The sequence below is a fragment of the Anomaloglossus baeobatrachus genome, chromosome 9 (assembly GCF_048569485.1).
Source record: "Anomaloglossus baeobatrachus isolate aAnoBae1 chromosome 9, aAnoBae1.hap1, whole genome shotgun sequence".
Lineage (NCBI taxonomy): Eukaryota > Metazoa > Chordata > Amphibia > Anura > Aromobatidae > Anomaloglossus > Anomaloglossus baeobatrachus.
In genome coordinates, this window is record NC_134361.1 from 112367128 (window position 1) to 112387975 (window position 20848).

General features: G+C 46.1%; 1 protein-coding gene across 1 annotated transcript in view; it reads right to left on the reverse strand.

The window, feature by feature from the left end:
• Positions 1–20848, reverse strand: part of AMMECR1 (AMMECR nuclear protein 1) — a 248158-nt gene that overhangs the window by 15027 nt on the left and 212283 nt on the right. Inside the window, exons 4-5 of the mRNA XM_075323940.1 lie at positions 11585–11699; positions 6815–6905 (exon numbers count right to left, since the gene is read on the reverse strand). Coding sequence (XP_075180055.1) covers positions 6815–6905; positions 11585–11699 — 206 coding nt within the window. The remainder of the gene's footprint in view (positions 1–6814; positions 6906–11584; positions 11700–20848) is intronic.

A 20848-nucleotide genomic window follows, 5' to 3' on the forward strand; every position in this document is an offset into this window, starting at 1 on the left:
ATAGGCGTCCATTATAAAAACAATGGATGCCTAACGGATTCCTGCAGGTTGCGTTTTTTTGACACTCCGCCAAGCGCAGAAAAACGTTACATGCTGCGTTCCATCCGCCCAACGCTGCGTCGTCCAGCGGATGCAACGCAGACACTTGCGTTACAGTGCGTCGTCCATACAAGTCTATGGAGAATAGCGCAGTGCGTTAACGGACTGCGCTATTCTCCATAGTGACGGAATGCGCTGAACGCAAGTGTGAAACTAGCCTTACTGCAACTGGAAATGTCTTATGATCAGGTTTTAATCTTTATTTGGTGAAAGCAAAAAAACTAAAAATAAACAACAAACCTGTATAACATAACGGAGTATGACATTTAAAGTGAACCTGTCACCAGGTTGTTCCCCTATAAAGTGCGGCCACCACCACTAATCCCTTATATACGGCATTCTAGATTACTGTAAAAAGTCCCCAATCTGCACTGCATAATATAAAAAAAGAGGAGGGAGGAAGGACCCAGCACCAATTCCAGTGTAATAAAAGCCAAAAACGTTATTTGGTCATTTAAAAACTATATTACAAAAAGTTCCATGATAAATGCCAAAGCATAGGTGCTTGACGCGTTTCTGACTAGATAAAAGCAGTCCTTAATCATATTAAGCCTCATGATTAAGGACTGCTTTTATTTATCTAGTCCGAAACGCCTATGCTTTGGCGTTCATCATGGAACTTTTTGTAATATAGTTTTTAAATGACCAAATAACGTTTTTGTTGTTTATTACACTGGAATTGGTGCTGGGTCCTTCTCCCTCTTCTTCTGACTTCACATTCTTGACCGGTCAGTCCGGTAGACCGCGTGCACCCTGCTAAGTCCTGACGCGCAGTCATTGGAGTGAGCTCTTTCATAATGTAAAAAAAAAACTTTTATTACACTCTCCAACGGGGCGATCTGGTCTGATGGGCATTACTAGTATTGATTGCCGTCCTCTTTTCTTGCTTTGTGTACATGTACATATTACAGTATCCTCCATCGTGCTCCTGTACACACGCACTTCTCTGTTGTACCAAGGGCAGAGGAAAGTACTATAATGCGCATGCGTGGGGAAAGGCCAAAGAGCGCTGGAGCATGTGCACTATACAATACTTTACATTGCTCTTAGAAGGGCAGAGAGAAGTGTGCCTGAGCAGGAGCGTGATGGGAGAGACTCTGGATGATGGAGGACGCATCAACACGAAGGAGGACGGCACCGGATCAAGACCAGCAACACCCATTGGACTGGACTACCCCATAGGAGTATAATAAGCTATTTTTTATGTTATGCAGAGCGGATTGGGGACATATGTACAGGTGGTGGCCGCAGTTTATATGGGAAAAACCTGGTGACCGGTTCCCTTTAAATACAGACCATGAACGGAAAGAAAAAAATATATATATTTCTCTGCAAATGAAAAAAGTTTCTATTCTGCAATACTTAGAAAACAATCCGGTGCTACTTGCAGGCTACATACTATTTATGGATTTACTAGCTACATTTTTTAGTTTAAGTCATGGGTTGATTAAATTCCCAGGGCCACAGAATCCATTAATTGGGTTGTCTGAGGCTAGAGCTAACGGGTTGCTTTTATTTTCCAGAGGCAGTGCCATTCTTATGTATCCGGTTTTGCAGCCCAGTCCTATTCTCATGAGAGCTGCAATGCCAGACACAGCCTGTGGACCAGAGCGGTGCCAATTAATGGCCAAGGAGACCTTTTTACGCAGTTCAGACTATTTGGATGCTAATGTGTTAATGAGAATCTGATTTACGGCTCATCAATGTTTTATGTAATGAAGTACGTACAACAAATCCAGCCGTAAAGCCACTCATTCAGGAGTACACCTGTGTAAAGTCCTACATGCACTAGAAGAATGCATGCAGGACAGGTTCCCTATAGAATAATGAAGGCTATGCTGAAACTTATTAGAATAAGTGGGCTTTTCACTCAGGTTTGAAGAACAGCGACTTCTAAACGATTCCTTGGTTTCCACCCATCCATTTTTGGCTACAGAATGCATGGATAGCCATACAGTGCATATACAACAGAACTCAGGAACCATAAACGCGTCTTGTAAGTACTTGCACACCGACTCTGGAGCGTCTTTTATTAGAGTTGTACGTTGGGTTGTCCCTCACAAATTGTTGATAACTTGGTGTTACTAGGTGGCTTGTGTGTTTATTGGTCTAACAGGAACAGCATAATGCAGAGTTAGGCGGGGGCTAGACAGTGACTGGCCGCAACAAAGGTCACAGCCAAAAATCGCTCTGCCGCCACAAAGATGCAGCATAATGCAGGTAATGGCCGTCCCATTTCGACTCTTCGGCTACTGCAACAAGTAAACAGCTGAAACCAGTCTGATTTTTTTGCGATCTGCTTGTTGAGGTAGCTTTTGGTATCGCAACGCTGCAGCCAAGACGTTATGAAAAAAGATGGTTCAGCTCTAATGAATACAACTACTTAATAAAACTGACATGTCAGGAAAGGCGACAGATCTTTTACAGGGGTGGTCATTTTGTGAAAAGGGGAAATTTGCTAGTAAAATCAAGCAACTTTGCAATTCAGTCCTTATTACAATACCTCTCTTGTAAATAATTGAGGCCTTTTTAAATTTATGTTGTACAGCTCATGCCAAGGTTCCCGGCCACCTCGGCAATCTATCAGCAATAGCCAGTTTTATAGGCAAGGAGAAAAATATTCAAAATTGAGGGTCCACAGTGATACCTTTAATGGCCAATTGAAAAAAGGATAAGTACCATATTTTTCGTTTTATAAGACGCACTTTTGTTACCCCAAATTTTGTGGGAAAGTAGGTGGTGCATCTTATAATCCAAATATACGGATTATATACTGTAGGGTCCAGGGGAGGTGGGGGCAGCTCTGGAGCGGTGCTGGAGGCTGAGGCAGGCTGGTAGAGGCTGGTGAGATAGTGAAGGCTGCAGGAGGCAGCGGGAGATCTCCTGCTCCTGCTCATATAATATGCACTGCCGCTGTCCATCACCGTGGTGCTGAAACCGCACCGCGGTGATGGGCTGCGGGAGCGGCGCATATTATATGTGCCTGTGCCCCCCCTTTGATGGCACATGCTCCTCTTTGTGTTAGATATGGCCCCCATGCTGCTGCCCATAGTAAAATAAAAAAAATCTTTACTTATCTCCTCCAGCGCTGATCTCCCGGTGTCTCTGCTGCCGCTGTGATCAGGCATTCAGAGATGATATCACTCTGCTGTGCCGATCACATGACCGGCACAGAGAACCAGGAAGTGCAGGAGCTCAGCAGCACGGAGGGAGACAAGGGAGGACAGCGCTGGAGAAGGTAAGTAAAGAGTTTTTTATTTAACTATGGGCAGCAGCATGGGGGCCATATCAAACACAGGGGGAGGTGTGCCATCCATAGGAGGCCACGAGTGCCATCACTGGGGGACGAGTGCCATCACTGGGGGACGAGTGCCATCACTGGGGGACGAGTGCCATCACTGGGGGACGAGTGCCATCACTGGGGGACGAGTGCCAGCATAAGGGGGGTATATTCAATATAAGGAGGCCATATCCAGATTAAGGGGGCTAATTTTAGGATGGGGGGCTATGAGGGACATATACCCTATATGATTTGTTAGACAGACACTGGCATTATAAGACGGCCCCAATTTAACATAAAAAAATAATCTTTTCCTTCACCAAATTTGGGGGTGCGTGTTATAATCAGGTGTGTCTTATAAAGCAAAAAATACGATAGTTATTGAAAAAAGGTATCAACCACTGACTACTCCATTTTGAACATTTGTCTATCGACTGGCTAACAATACAAAGATATTTTTGTTAGGCAATGAGGGTGCGCTTCCAAGCTCATTGTTATAAAGCTTGCAAGCACTGGTTTGAACTTTGCTGGAACCGGCCAGTTGCAGTGGAGAGAGTATATAAATGTGGCGCCCCTGACCTGGTCAGGCACCACTGAGTACTGCACCCATGCTGGGGACAGTACAACACAGGTAATCCAGAAGGCTGACAGGGGTGTGGTACACAGGCGCATAGTAATCAGCTCTCACACATGTACCCATGAGAGGACCCCTGGGGATCCCAGGAGGGGGAAAAGCCTTGACCTTCACTGGAATAGTGGAGGGGGCCAAAAGCCTCCATCTCCTCTCAAGGGGTGTGGTAAGAGAATCTGGTTGCTAGGTGGCGTAGGCAAGAACAGGAGAGGAGGGGCAGTGAGTCAGTTAGAGCAGAACTCCATAGGGCTCAGTGAGGAGCAGACCTGTGGGGCTGTTGCTGTCTAACAGCGCCCGCGCAGTGGCTACTGACGGGGGAGAACGGTCAACTAGGAGTGCTACCCGAAATCCATCTTCAGCTAAAGAGAGAGCACGGAGTGGGAAGTAAGGAGACTGCTAGAGAGTACCAGGCCCAACCGGGCGGCAGATCCCGAAGCGGAGATAGATCCAGCTTTCTTTTGCTAAACCTGCCGGTGTGGGGCTCTCAAAGCCCACGCCACAACACCACAAAAGCCGCAGCCACGTAGCCACAGTTAGGGCCCATAGCTCACAGGAGGCAAGAAGCTGGAGTGATCTGGCCCAGGCAACAAGCACACGGCAAACGAAGGGGAGTGAGGCTTCAGCAACTTCCCTGGGTGACCCCCATAGGGACTAAAAGTCGGGGTCACCCCAAACCACCAAGGGCTAAGGAAGGCGAGTTAGTAGTCACCCTCACAAGTCAGCCTGAAGGACACCTGGTTCCCGCCTGGTTCATCCCAGCTACGCCCGGGTTACTCACCCTGCCACCTGAAGTGAGTAAAAACCCTGAAAGACATTCTGCCTGTGTGGAGTTATTCTGCGCCTTGTGGTACTACGCACCTACATCGGGCCCTGGGGCTTGCCTCACTCTCAGGAGGCTATCCCAACTAACTGCACATACCATCAGCCCCAGGCGACCCTCAACCTGCAGTGGCGGTCCCTACTGGCCGCAATACTGAGAGTGGCGTCACGACAAGAAGAAGATCTCCTACCTGTGACCAGATCCAGCTGAGTGGAGTCCCTGAAGGTAATGCACCGACACAACACCTGTGGGGCTTCACATCAACACTGAACACTACACGAACTGCGGTGGTGTCTGGAGAACAGCAAGATGCACACTAAGTGTGGGACAGCTTCCCAGGGATTGGATTGCTCCTACAGGCTCCCATAGCCTACATTGAGTTGAGCCCAGTGACGTCACACGCTCTTTTCCTGAGTGCACCTTCAGGTATCCACAGATGGCAGTGGCTCGTGGTTACAAGCGCTCTCTGCAGCCGCTCATCCCATCCATCCCTGGGAGGCACTAGGCATCATTACCTTACCTTGAGGAGCATCCCAACTCCTACTGAGGCACCGGCATTACTACTTCTTCAAGAAAATGCACGTCTGACAAGCAAGTCTCATTATTACTTGTTAGGCATTGAAGATGGCAACGTCATCCACATCACTGGGCAAAAGCTCACGCCTGTGCAGAGAACGCGCTGGTTCACGCAGGCACACCTATGTTTTCGGCTCTGCCCGCCACAGGGGAGAGAGAAGTGCACCTGCGTGAGGCGGGAATATGGAGATTTTGCCCGCCTATGTGGATGGTGTCCGAGGAGTCATCTGTGTCAATCAGTACAGGAGGAGGGCGAAAGGAAGGACAGGAAGTGCAGATTGGGACGCCTTTTGGATTGGACAATTTACATATACAGGGTTGGAGATTTTATAAAAGGTATTTTTGGGGGCTACAGGGAGAATAAGGAGGTAACGTGCACCTTTATAGAATGCAGCACAGGCGCTGCTTAGGTGCTAGCTTTAGTATAGAAGGCCAAAATCTGGTGACAGGTTCCTTTTAATATGTGGAACAAGTGGATAAATAACTAAAAAATGTTGGTTCAATGCTGTTTGATTTAAGACCTCCTCAAAAGACAAGTGAGCACTTCCTCTGGGAAAAAAAAAAAATAAAGACGAATATTCAGAGGTGGCAAGGTTTCTTTACCAAGAGAAATATATCTGGAGCAGCCGGCATCAGTAGTTGATCACAGCGGGTTTCAAAAAAGGCTGGGGTGGTTCTTTTTATTTTGCCTTTTTGGAGAAAAAAATGCTTATGTAAATTTTGTAACATTTTTGTTCTGATTGTTTATCTAGGTGAACAACAAGTGGGATCAGGAGGGGCAAAACGTACTCTTTAGGGCAGACTGGACCATGCACTACGGACGTACTTCTACACCCCTTCCCTTAATACGCTCATCCCTCAGATGAGCTTGATAGGCGTTTTTTTTTCCAACCATATTACGTAACAAGGTCTGCTTCTATCCAGAAACCGTGCCATGTCTGTCCATTGACTGTGTTTGGTAATACAACGTCACCTCATTCACTTGAATAGGGATGAGCTGCAACCACACAGACCTCATGATCAAGAGTGGAGTTATTTCTAGAAAATAACCAGATCTTTACCAATCCTAGTCAACCCCTTTAAAAAGCCACAGCATCCCAAGTACTGCTATAAATGTACTTAAATCTGTTTATCACCAAGTTTGAAGATCTTTGATTGGAGAACCTCTTGAAGGACATCTCCACCTACAGCTGCTTTAGAAATGTTACCTCCCTACTGACCTATAGAAGAACAGTGTTAGTATATAAAACACACACATATGTAACATCACATTAGATTTAGTATAAGATAAAAGCCTTACAATTAAACTCTGATCCACCATCTGACATCAGTGCAAGGTCACATTTTGTATGTATTTTTTTTTTTAAACTCTTTAACCAATTGTTATGAAATAAAGTGCATCAATGACCTTGCTCCTTTGCAACCTCCGGTAAGTACGTGGCGGTTCTTTTGGATCCTTTTTCATTGATGAATTCTATTCTAATGCCATGTACACCCACCTGAAAGAAACCAGTAGTGTGGTTAGTATATTTCAGGACACAGAATACAATACTATGTCCTATCTACAGGATAGACTATAACGTGCTGGTGAGTGGGGGTCTGACCCCGGGTACTGATCAGCACAGGGACCTTACATCATCAATGGGGCACTTATCCCAGGTACAAAATAGAGCCGCAGATCGGATGTCTGAGCACTGCCCCATTCATTCTCTGCGAGGCTGCTGGAAAGCAGAATGCAGCATAGGGGACCAATGAAGCAACACTGAGCACAGGCACGGCCGCTTCATTGTAACAGGGATATAAGTGCCCCATTCTGCCGATCGGTGCAGCTCCCACACACAATCATTAAGTTATCACCCATCCTGCAGATAGGCGATAACCTGTTTGTTGCTGGACTAAACGTTTAAGTTGGACAAAAAAAAAAAGTCTTGGATAAGGCAGAGAGCGGACCCTCACCCACTGCATGATTAGTATGAATGATCACCAGCCCTAGCTGGCTAAATCACACTCCTAGTGGTCTGCCGTTCGGTATCTGCAATCTGTCTCGCCAATATAAGTGCTCTATATCCAGCACTCCTATAGACAACTAGCAATCGAGCATGCGAACCTCCACTCCATATAACACGGGGTTCTGCAGAGCAGAGGTTTCAGGCCAGTTATGATCGCTGGGGTTCACAGCAGTCAGACTACCAGAAATAAGTTATCTGCTATCCAGAGATATTGGAGAACTCTGTCTCGGGTAGAGCCCTTTAAAAGGGAGCCTGTCACCAGATTTGGGGCCTATAAGCTGTGGCCATCACCACTTGGCTCTTGTAAATAGCATTCTAACATGCTGTATATTAGAGCCCAGGCCGCTGTGTAGAACGTAAAAAACACTTTATAATACTCACCTAGAAGTTTGCTCGGGTGCAGACTGGTCGAATGGGCGTCTCCGTTACCAGCGCCTCCTCTTTCAGCCATCTTTGTCCTCTTTCCTCTGAAGCCGGCGTGCATGACGCGTCCTACGTCATACACACTCACCGGCACTGAGGTCCTGCGCAGGCGCACTTTGATCTGCACAGCTTATAGGCCCCAAATCTGGTGACAGGTTCCCTTTAAGATAACAGGGAATAAGGATAATGATTGGAGTATAACTGGAGAGGAGAAGCTCTTCATTTAGCCATAAGTCACAATTCCCAGTTTTTACCTGGAGTTTCCCTTAAGATTTCACTTAAGAGTTGAAGGGCCAAGCTTGTATGACAAACGTAAAATCAAGGTTTCTAAAGTTACATTGGCTTTTACTGACTGATCTAGTCAGCAGATTTCCTCTGATACAGATCTGCTGAGGAGTAATGCTGTATCTGCAGACAATCAGAAAGCCTTCTGTAGCCCTGCTACAGCAATAAGAGCTGAAGCCTGGGAAGAGGGGTGCAGTCACTGCAGATCTGTGAAAGAGCTACTAAAAGTAAAGAAGTTTACAAATGTGTAGCATATTACAAGAGCGGGTGATAACTCACACGGAGCAATCATTATAGGGGCAGGCATTTTTCAGGATTACTGGTCACAAATCTCTGCTGCTGTCCGCGGTTTCTGATATTGTCTACAGTGTTGAAGTCACAATGAAACCGCTGCAGCCAATAACAGAGCTCAGCGGCTCTGTCAGCTGCAGACAAACACCAAGCAGCACCTGAGATTCAGTCACTTTTGTTTTCACCCTGCTCCCGGCCGGGTGAAAACGAAAATAAAACGTCATAGCTACAGGCGTCATCACATGACCCTGTGATACGATGGCAACCCCCGAAAGTCACGTGATCACTCACGTGACTTCCGGTTGGTGTGGCGGTAAGTAAAAAACATGGCCGCGCGCATATACATCTCGCTGCCAAACTTTGGCAGCGAGATGTAAGGGGTTAATATGTTCCGGGTGGAATGCGATTCCACTCGGAACATGTAGGCACACATGTCAGCTGTTGATAACAGCTGATATGTGCGCCGATCCCCGCGGCAGGGGGCGGGGCTTAACGGGACACGCTCCATGACTGATATATCCGTCCATGGTCGTGAAGGGGTTAAAGTGACCCTCTTCCCAGGCACTGAAGAGGACTATACATCTGTCATGTTTATTTACCATACCTGATGGCCTCCATTTGCTTCCATTAAGACCAAAGCTTCCAATCCTCCTGCATCTAAGGTGGCCAGGGCAGTGGCATGGAAAGCAGTGGCAAGTCTGAACCACGTCTGCACAGGATACAAAGGTCGGGCCGAGGCATGGTTCAGACGTATCACTGCTTTCCACCAGACAAATTGGAAATGCTGGTCTCAGTGGAGGCAAATTGAGGACACCATATTGGGTGACTATACATGATATATGTATACATACTTTTGAGTTTGTGTGCCAGGTCATGTCGCCATAACATTAGATTAACTGCCGAACCCCAGGATTGCAGCAGAACTGGCCGTCCAGTAGTGTCCCAACTCTTCCCAATGGCAGATGCCAGGGAAAAATAACGTAGCATGGTGGATAACAAGAATCCCAATCCTTAATGTGAATGGGTAGAACTCAAACAATTTAACCTCTGTCAGAGGTGAATGGTAACAGCCGATGCCCTTCACACCGATTCTAACATATGGACACTCGGCTGAGCATGTGTGTATAGTGGGGTCATGTAGAATTTTATTGTCCTTTTAATTAGTATACCAGACTAAATTCAAAGAGACAACTCAATGTAAAGAGTATGGCATTTAATGGCATTTATGGATCACTAGTGGTGAGCAGGTTTAGTCAAATTCGAGGACCTCCATATGACAGCCATCAATGTGACTAAAGCAGCTGGACAGCTTCAAATGTATATCAGATGAGATTAAGCCAAATCCCCGCGCACCGCATACGTCAGAGAAATTATACAAGCTGTCGGGTTATTTCTATTGCTATTCCTGGAAATCATAAAAAGGCGCAGTCATGAACTCGCTGGTTTCCAGTATATAACATGCTCACTCCAGTGTTCAGAGTACCCATTGCCAGTCATGAGACAGGAGCCCAAGTGCCACAATCACTACCTAGTGATCTTCTAGGTGGGTATAGACCCACCAGAGAATGTGATCACCAAATGGCTGGTGGTATGGTGAAAACATGGGATGGCTATGATACAATAGGACAAATGTTCGATACTGGGGCCATGAGAGCACATTTTGGAAATGCACAGGGACACAGTATAGACTTTTGTACACCGACAGCAGACTAGAAATAAGTGTTATGTCAGAGCAGACCGAGTAATGTATCGAGATCAATATATACAAAGTCACTTAAAGGGAATGTGCCATCAGAAAATGAAACCCTTAAAAGGGTCCACAAAAGTAAAACTAAATTGAAAAAAAATCTATAGATTGAAAATTATATACACACATACATATACACACACACATTATATATATATATATATATACATACATATATATATATACACACACACACATACACATATATACATATATATACACATATACACATACATATATACATATATACACACATACATATATATATACACACACACACACTAATTATAAATATATATATATATATTAGTGTGTGTGTGTATATATGTATGTGTGTGTATATATATGTGTGTGTATGTGTATATATATGTATATATGTGTATGTGTGTGTGTGTGTATATATATGTATATATGTGTATGTGTGTGTGTGTATATATATGTATATATGTGTATGTGTGTGTGTGTATATATATGTATATATGTATGTGTGTGTGTATATATATATATATATATATATATATATATATATATATATATATATATATATATATATACATACATACATATATACACACACACATACATATATATATACACACACACACACTAATGTGTATATATACACACACACTAATATATATATATATTATATATAAATAAATAAAACACACACACACACACACACACACACACACACACACACACACACACACACACACACACACATTATATACACACACAATTATATATTTTTTTTTTTATTAAACTCTCCTCCTGGCACACCTCAGTGATGACCCCTGCAGTAAGCAGAAGGAAACGAAGTGCCAAATAAATTGATTCTTATCAATTTTTTTTTCATCTTTCATTAATAAGGTGCTGTCCAGATAACCCTTTAGAAAATATTTTTCCCATCACTATCGCTTTAAAAAAAAAAAAAAAAAACGAAAAAAACCCTGTAAATTTCAGCACTGGCTACTATGCCCAATATTAGCCTTCGACTATTGCTTCTAGCGTAATGTGAAAAAAACACGAGACATAGCCCCCTATTTGCTTGTATAGAAGTAAAAACTGGGTGGCTCTAACCTGGCCAAATGTCATTGGGGAAAAGAGGGGAGAATTTAATTATTGCGAATGGCGGATCCTGTAATGTCTACAGGGGTGTTTAGCCTTTCATTGTAAATCCTGTCTGTGATGATAATGAGGCTTCTGAAAAAAAAATATTCTGTACTAAACAGGAAAGGGGAGTGTGATATTAAGTTTAGTGGGCAGAGTAAAAATGGCAACATTATTCCAATAGAAAAAAAAATATTGAAAATGTTAATATACTGGATTTAAATGGTGAGGCAATTTCTGATGAAACATTCCCTTTAAAAATTTTTGAAAATGGATAAAATGGCAATGCTTTTTTTCCCTTTGCTCTTACCTCCCAGTCCAAGTAATCACATACATCTTCAAAATTTGTAAGCAGAGACACTGAGCAGAATAGCCGTGGCAGCTCATCCCTCGTCATTGGGGGAAAACGGCTATCTTTAAGGGCACTGCAAGAAACAAAGAAAAGAACATTTTAAAATTTGTTTGAGCGGTGTGCAAAGAATACACACAAACATTCCCCAAAGAGCCGGCCCAGCCAGAGAATGGTTTACTTCGCCTCAAATGGTTTTGCATTACGCTCAGATACATGAAAGGATGAATAAGATGAAACAAAAAAAGAAAAAAAACCCGCAACGTTTTAGACTTGAAAAAGTAATCCAGAGCGAGATCTCCCCCTCTCCCATACTGAAGTCTTTGGAGTAGAAATAAGTATCATCACGCCCCTTAAAGAACCATGTAATTAGGTTAGCGCCTTACCATGGCAGATGTTTCCACCACAGATGTGGATCATGGGTTTTACCCCTTGTCTCAAAATAGTAATGAAAGTCTTGGTCTCATTTACAGTTTTAGTGTGAGAAATTTTCACACAAATTCTTGGCAAAAGGGCAGGAGACAAACCGGGGTCCTGGTCTCCAGACTAGAGAAACACAGTAATGCTTCAGAGTTTGAGAACCCTTCAGAAGTTTACACATATCTGCATAAATATGACCTAAAACTACATCACATTTTTACACTAGTCCTAAATCTAGTCGAAAACTAAAATTATTCAAAAATATGGTGTGCAAATGGAGTTTGGACTCGTTTTACTGAATCTGTGCCAGGACAGTTGCAGATTATCCCTACATCTGCAGATTATTAAATATGACCGGTTCCCTTTAAATAAAACAGGTTGCTCACTCACACTGGATTGTCATCCCATTGATTAAAAAAAAAAAATTTAAAAAAATATCATAATTTTGCCTTCAATTAACTTATTCAAAAAGGTCACACGTCTTTGGTTTGATCGCGGGCATATTTTGCCCAAAATATCAACAAATGTCATGTATTTGCATGGACAGTCAGGTTCTGGAGTATTAGTGGATATCTGTGACGAACAGTTAGGCTATGTGCGCACTTACCGGATTTTGCAGCGGATTTTCCGCGGATTTGCTGCATGTTTCGCTGCAGAAAATGTTCATAACATCTCTGCAGTGAATCACCAGCAAATCCTATGGAGAAAAAAAAATCCTGTGCGCACTGGGCGGAATTTGACAGCTGCATGTTTTGCTGCGGGAATCCCGCAGCAAAAACAAGTGCATGTCACTTTTCCGCACATCGCTGCGGGATTTCACTCCATTGACTCCAATGTTATCATGAAATCCCGCAGGCAGCAAATTCTGTGCGGTTCACTGTGTTTTCCTGCGTTATTCCCTGCAGTATTTCGCGGTTTACCTCCGGTAATGTGCATCGCTTGTCTGCGGTTTTGCAGGGAAGTGATGTCATTACAGGAAGAGGAAGCCGTGCAGAGAGTAAACACACACAGATCACAGACATAGAACACATAGACACAGACACATAGAACACACATAGAAAGAAAACGGAAATATAGAAAAAAAAAAACAAAAACGTGGGCTTCGCTGCATATTTACCGTCCAGCCGAGGTAAGCACACAGCGGCGGCCCGGTATTCTCAGGCTGGGGAGGGAGAGGGGCAGGGTTAATGTCCCCCGCCTCACTCCCCCTCCCGCAGCCGAGAATATCAGCCGCAGCTGCCCCGGGAATGTCGCATGCATTATGCGGCACTACCGGAGTGTCCTCGGCTCTTCTTGCCACCGTGTAGCAGTGGTGTCAAGGTAATACAAGGGGTTAATGGTGGTGGGGGACCACCGCCATTAACTCCAGGCTTGATCATGGCAGCGTCTATGTGACAGCTGACATGATCAACCCGTAAGTAAAGTGAATAAAGCACAGACACCGAAAAATCCTTTATTTTAAATAAAACCAACAAGCCTCGTTCACCATTTTATTAATCCCCCCCAAACAAAGCTCCGGCGTAATCCACAGGTCCTGCGCTGCTTCCATCCAGCCGCGACTAACACAGACACAGCGCTGAATGAAAGCAGCAGACAGCAGAGGTAATTACCGGTCATTTCCCACGGCCGGTAATGTGAACTCACTGCCGACCGTGGGAAATGCAGCGATCTGTCCTCTATCTATCCCTCTATCTATTCTTCTGTCTATCTACTATCAGAATTAAATGTATTTTTTTTTTCTTCAATGTGCTTTATTGCATTGAATGCAATAAAGCACATCCCAACCCGCACGCGGCAAAACCGCGGCAATACCGCGAATAATACCGCGGTAAAACCGCAGCAAACCGCATGCGGTTTTCGGATGCGGTTTACCGCGGTTTTTTACCGCGGGTGCGGTAATCTTTGAGGACATGCGGAATTTTCTCAAGAAAATTCCATTTCCCAGTGCGCACAGAGCCTTAGAGTGCTGGGCTACCCTCATGACATGGTGCACCACAATTCAGTGCAAAATCAGTGCACTCAGACGGCAATGCACGGACCGGCCACGAGTCTCCCAGAGCATGACAGCTCCATATATTTCTATACGATTGTTCCTTGGGTGGGGAGAGAGATGACCAGTCCACGCATTGAGGTTTAACAGTGGACTGATTTTCAGACACGTCTCCATGAGCGCATGTACCACAGGCAAATCGGAAATTGTGGTAATTAAGCTGCAAGATTGAGGGCAATCCGGTCAAACCCAAAACAAAAAAAACAAAACAAACTTAAAATATTTACTCATGCTGCCAAGGAAAAAAAAAATTGACTACAAAGTAGGACAAGGACAAAACATGTGATAACTGGAACCTTCATAACAGATAAGAGCAAGCAACAGAATTGTGCTCTGAACACTTTATACGTTACACTCTTTCAGAACTTTCATTGCATTAAGAGGCTGAACACTAATTTTTAAAAATGTGAAAAATCTAATTCTGGTGAAAAAGGGTTAATTGCAATCTTTCATTTGTTGTAATATTTTCAAAATGTTCCTTTTAGTCACTATAGGAGCCTGAGCTGCAAAGACTGCAGAGCCAAAAATTCTCACTGGCCCGTGTCTGCAATGGCCACTCCTCGACACCCTGCAATCCTTATCCATTTTTAACATAAAAACCTGTTTTACCAATATTTCTTCTGTCCGTATATTAAGAGCACATTCACATCTATCTATAAGACCTTTCATACATTTTCCCTCCAAGCCGTGGTATTTTTAGGATCCACACCCAGTATAATCAAGCACTTTAGACCAAGTGATCTCTCACTGAGGACTGGATACATTTTATGACCCCTTTTTTTAACCCCTTCCCAACTGCATCACAAACATCTGCTATAAGCAAGCAGTGTGACAGATTGCATACCTGCAGTAGATTTACAATCTCACTTCCCCTTCGATGGGGAGATTTTAGCTCCAGGGGGTGTCTTGATTTGGCTGTGACCAAGAGCCTCTTGTCTGAGTAACTACATTACCCGATAAAGGTCCTAATTGTGACATTTTGACCAGAAGCAAGTTCGTTATTGTTAGCTGCCAAAATAAACACTGTTTCGGATCCTATAAATTGACTAGTGGTCTGGTGACGGCCTTCAGTTATTTTGCTCAATCTGATAAAAGCCCCAGCAGAAAAGTCTCAGTTTGACAAGCCCTGCATAAAATGGTTAAATGGATAGCCGATACTAGCTGAAATAGCTGGGATAGGTCGACAGCCTAAGGTGTTTCGCAAAATAGGCCAACCTGGGTTGTGTCTGGCCCGAAGCTGGTCACCATATAAGTTAGTGAGGTCACGGACTTTACCAAGGTCACCTGAGGTCAGGTTATCTGCGATCACATGTAGCAGACCGTGGGAACCTCCAGATGTAATCGCAACTAACCTGAATGATGTCATCGGTGATTGCATGGCTCACTCAGTCTCTGCCTGAAGCTCACAGCAGGCAGTCATGTTCTATGGCGATCGCGGTGCCTCAGATGTAGCAGAGCTGGAATAGTCGTGGGAATTTGTGTGGATTACGTTGGACCTGCAGTGGTATTTGGGGAGTTAAAGTGGTGAAAGGGTGTTTTTTTTGTATTTTATTTCAAATAAAGGATTTTTTTGTGGTTTGTGTTTATTTCCTTTATAGCCCTCCCCACTACTAATCTAGGGCTGAGTGGCATCTGTGAGCTGGCATTAACCCCTTATTACCCTGATTGCCACCCCACGAGGGTAACGTGCTGGGATTGTCACATCTAATGGATGCAACAATTCTGGGCGGCTGCAGGCTGTTATTTTTAGTCTGAGAGGCCCAATAGGCCTGGCTCTCTCCAGCCTAAGAATTCCAGTCTCCACCTGTCAGGCTTTATTTTGGCTGGGGATAAAAATTGTGTGGGTGGGGGGGGACCGGACGCAGTTTTTAAAATGATTTAAAATTTAAAAAAAAAAAAAACCCCGTATGTGGTTCCTCTTATTTTGATACCAAAGATAAGCACACGGATGAGGCTGTAGTCGTATGCTTTATCTGTGCTGGGTATCAATACGGGGGACCCTACACTGCTTTATCACTTTTTACTGTATGATAGACGCACAAAGCGCCTTTGGTTGGAAGCAGTCAGCTGACACTCAGTGTGGGGCTGCGTTTGACTGCAACCAATTACAGATGCTGGTGGGCGGGGAAAGCAGTGAATATGCAATGAAGGCAATCAGTGGCCCAAGAAGTGAATGAGCGGCTGCGGGAGCAGTTACAGCCACGCCGGAGACTCCAAGTACAGCGCCGGATCCGGATCAGTAGTTGGAATTCCCTAAGAATTCTGGGCCTGGCTCCGGCACTCTGGTATCTTTTAAACAGCACGGGTCTGGACTTTTCCAGTCCGGGTCCACCCATCACTACTTTCAACATCTGATCCCAGAAACAAATGAACAAATACATTCTTGGAAGGTTGCATTTAGCTCAGAGACACAAGCGTTGGCTAAACTGGTAATATTTTCAGAGAACTGTGGTATGTCCAGGTTAATTCATGTCAGCTATTGCAAAAAAAAAAAAAAAAAAACCTCAAAAAAAAAAAATGATTGAATGATTGCCATCTGTGTACCAAAAATAAAAGTCTGCTGACTAAATATTTTAAAGACGCGCTCCACAAAATACAGCATATATATTACTGGAGAGCGATATCCAGCTGCTGGAATAACCGTGAGCAGTTACCATTATGCCAGTAAACGTACACTCCCACATAGCCTGACATCACTTGAACATTGTGTGCACAGATTGGAGCCAACTTTGCCACTTGTTAAATAGCTGAAAAAGAAGGGAATTTTGTTTACTTACCGTAAATTCCTTTTCTTCTAGCTCCAATTGGGAGACCCAGACAATTGGGTGTATAGGCTATGCCTCCGGAGGCCGCACAAAGTATTACACTAAAAGTGTAAAGCCCCTCCCCTTCTGCCTATACACCCCCCGTGCTCCCACGGGCTCCTCAGTTTTGGTGCAAAAGCAAGAAGGAGGAAAAGAATTATAAACTGGTTTAAAGTAAAATCAATCCGAAGGAATATCGGAGAACTGAAACCATTCAACATGAACAACATGTGTACACACAAAAAAACAGGGGCGGGTGCTGGGTCTCCCAATTGGAGCTAGAAGAAAAGGAATTTACGGTAAGTAAACAAAATTCCCTTCTTCTTTGTCGCTCCATTGGGAGACCCAGACAATTGGGACGTCCAAAAGCAGTCCCTGGGTGGGTAAAATAATACCTCGTGATAGAGCCGTAAAACGGCCCCTTCCTACAGGTGGGCAACCGCCGCCTGAAGGACTCGTCTACCTAGGCTGGCATCCGCCGAAGCATAGGTATGCACCTGATAGTGTTTCGTGAAAGTGTGCAGGCTCGACCAGGTAGCCGCCTGACACACCTGCTGAGCCGTAGCCTGGTGCCTCAAAGCCCAGGACGCACCCACGGCTCTGGTAGAATGGGCCTTCAGCCCTGAGGGAACCGGAAGCCCAGCAGAACGGTAAGCTTCGAGAATTGGTTCCTTGATCCACCGAGCCAGGGTTGATTTGGAAGCCTGTGACCCTTTACGCTGGCCAGCGACAAGGACAAAGAGTGCATCCGAGCGGCGCAGGGGCGCCATCCGAGAAATGTAGAGCCTGAGTGCTCTCACCAGATCTAACAAGTGCAAATCCTTTTCACATTGGTGAACCGGATGAGGACAAAAAGAAGGTAAGGAGATATCCTGATTGAGATGAAAGGGGGATACCACTTTAGGGAGAAATTCCGGAACCGGACGCAAAACCACCTTGTCCTGGTGAAACACCAGGAAAGGGGCTTTGCATGACAGCGCTGCTAGCTCAGACACTCTCCGAAGTGAAGTGACTGCTACTAGAAAAACCACTTTCTGCGAAAGGCGTGAGAGAAATATCTCTCATTGGCTCGAATGGTGGTTTCTGAAGAACCATCAGCACCTTGTTCAGATCCCAGGGTTCTAACGGCCGCTTGTAAGGAGGAACGATGTGACAAACCCCCTGCAGGAACGTGCGTACCTGTGGAAGTCTGGCTAGGCGCTTCTGGAAAAACACAGAGAGCGCTGAGACTTGTCCCTTAAGGGAGCCGAGCGACAAACCCTTTTCCAGTCCAGATTGAAGGAAGGACAGAAAAGTGGGCAAGGCAAATGGCCAGGGAGAAAAACCCTGAGCAGAGCAACACGACAGGAAAATTTTCCACGTCCTGTGGTAGATCTTGGCGGACGTTGGTTTCCTAGCCTGTCTCATAGTGGCAATGACGTCTTGAGATAACCCTGAAGACGCTAGGATCCAGGACTCAATGGCCACACAGTCAGGTTGAGGGCCGCAGAATTCAGATGGAAAAACGGCCCTTGAGATAGCAAGTCTGGTCGGTCTGGTAGTGCCCACGGTTGGCCGACCGTGAGATGCCACAGATCCGGGTACCACGACCGCCTCGGCCAGTCTGGAGCGACGAGGATGACGCGGCGGCAGTCGGCCCTGATCTTGCGTAACACTCTGGGCAACAGTGCCAACGGAGGAAACACATAAGGGAGCTGAAACTGCGACCAATCCTGAACTAAGGCGTCTGCCGCCAGAGCTCTGGGGTCTTGAGACCGTGCCATGAACGTCGGTACCTTGTTGTTGTGCCGGGACGCCATGAGGTCGACGTCCGGCACCCCCCAGCGGCAACAGATCTCCTGAAACACGTCCGGGTGAAGGGACCATTCCCCTGCGTCCATGCCCTGGCGACTGAGATAATCTGCTTCCCAGTTTTCCACGCCTGGGATGTGAACTGCAGAGATGGTGGAGGCCGTGGCTTCCACCCACATCAAAATCCGCCGGACTTCCTGGAAGGCTTGCCGACTGCGTGTGCCGCCTTGGTGGTTGATGTATGCCACCGCTGTGGAATTGTCCGACTGAATTCGGATCTGCTTGCCTTCCAGCCACTGCTGGAACGCTTTCAGGGCAAGATACACTGCCCGTATTTCCAGAACATTGATCTGAAGCGAGGACTCTTGCTGGGTCCACGTACCCTGAGCCCTGTGGTGGAGAAAAACCGCTCCCCACCCTGACAGACTCGCGTCCGTCGTGACCACCTCCCAGGATGGGGGTAGGAAGGATTTCCCCTTCGATAATGAAGTGGGAAGAAGCCACCACCGAAGGGAAGCTTTGGTCGCCTGAGAGAGGGAGACGTTCCTGTCGAGGGACGTCGGCTTCCTGTCCCATTTGCGTAGGATGTCCCATTGAAGAGGACGCAGGTGAAACTGCGCGAAAGGGACTGCCTCCATTGCTGCCACCATCTTCCCCAGGAAGTGCATGAGGCGCCTCAAGGGGTGTGACTGGCCTTGAAGGAGAGATTGTACCCCTTTCTGTAGTGACCGCTGCTTGATCAGCGGAAGCTTCACTATCGCCGAGAGGGTATGAAACTCCATGCCAAGGTATGTCAGCGATTGGGCCGGTGTCAGATTTGACTTTGGAAAATTGATGATCCACCCGAAACTCTGGAGAGTCTCCAGGGTAGCGTCGAGGCTGTGTTGGCATGCCTCTTGAGAGGGTGCCTTGATCAACAGATCGTCCAAGTACGGGATCACCGAGTGACCCTGAGAGTGGAGGACCGCTACTACAGTAGCCATAACCTTGGTGAAAACCCGTGGGGCTGTTGCCAAGCCGAACGGCAGTGCCACGAACTGCAGGTGTTCGTTTTCTATGGCGAAGCGCAAGAAGCGCTGGTGCTCTGGAACAATCGGTACGTGGAGATAAGCATCTTTGATATCGATCGATGCAAGGAAATCTCCTTGGGACATTGAGGCGATGACGGAGCGGAGGGATTCCATCCGGAACCGCCTGGTCTTTACGTGTTTGTTGAGAAGTTTCAGGTCCAGGACAGGACGGAAAGACCCGTCCTTCTTTGGGACCACAAACAAGTTGGAGTAAAAACCGTGGCCCTGTTGCTGAAGAGGAACAGGGACCACCACTCCTTCTGCCTTCAGAGTGCCCAGCGCCTGCAGAAGAGCCTCGGCTCGCTCGGGAGGCGGGGATGACCTGAAGAATCGAGTCGGGGGACGAGAGGTGAACTCTATCTTGTAACCGTGAGACAGAATGTCTCTCACCCAACGGTCTTTTACCCGTGGCAGCCAGGTGTCGCAAAAGCGGGAGAGCCTGCCACCGACCGAGGATGCGGAGTGAGGAGGCCGAAAGTCATGAGGAGGCCGCTTTGGTAGCGGCACCTCCGGTGGTCTTTTTAGGACGTGACTTAGACCGCCATGCATCAGAGTTCCTTTGATCTTTCTGAGGCCTTTTGGACGAGGAGAATTGGGACCTGCCCGCGCCCCGAAAGGACCGAAACCTCGACTGCCCCCTCCTCTGTTGGGGTATGTTCGGTTTGGGCTGGGGTAAGGATGTATCCTTTCCCTTGGATTGTTTGATGATTTCATCCAAACGCTCGCCAAACAATCGGTCGCCAGAAATTGGCAAACTGGTTAAGCGCTTTTTGGAAGCAGAATCTGCCTTCCATTCCCGTAGCCACAAGGCCCTGCGTAGTACCACCGAATTGGCGGCTGCAAGCGCCGTACGGCTCGCAGAGTCCAGGACAGCATTAATAGCGTAAGACGCAAATGCCGACGTCTGAGTGGTTATGGACGCCACCTGTGGCGCGGACGTGCGTGTGGCTGCGTCAATTTGCGCTTGCCCTGCTGAGATAGCTTGTAGCGCCCATACGGCTGCGAACGCTGGGGCAAAAGAAGCGCCGATAGCTTCATAGATGGATTTCAACCAGAGCTCCATCTGCCTGTCAGTGGCATCTTTGAGTGA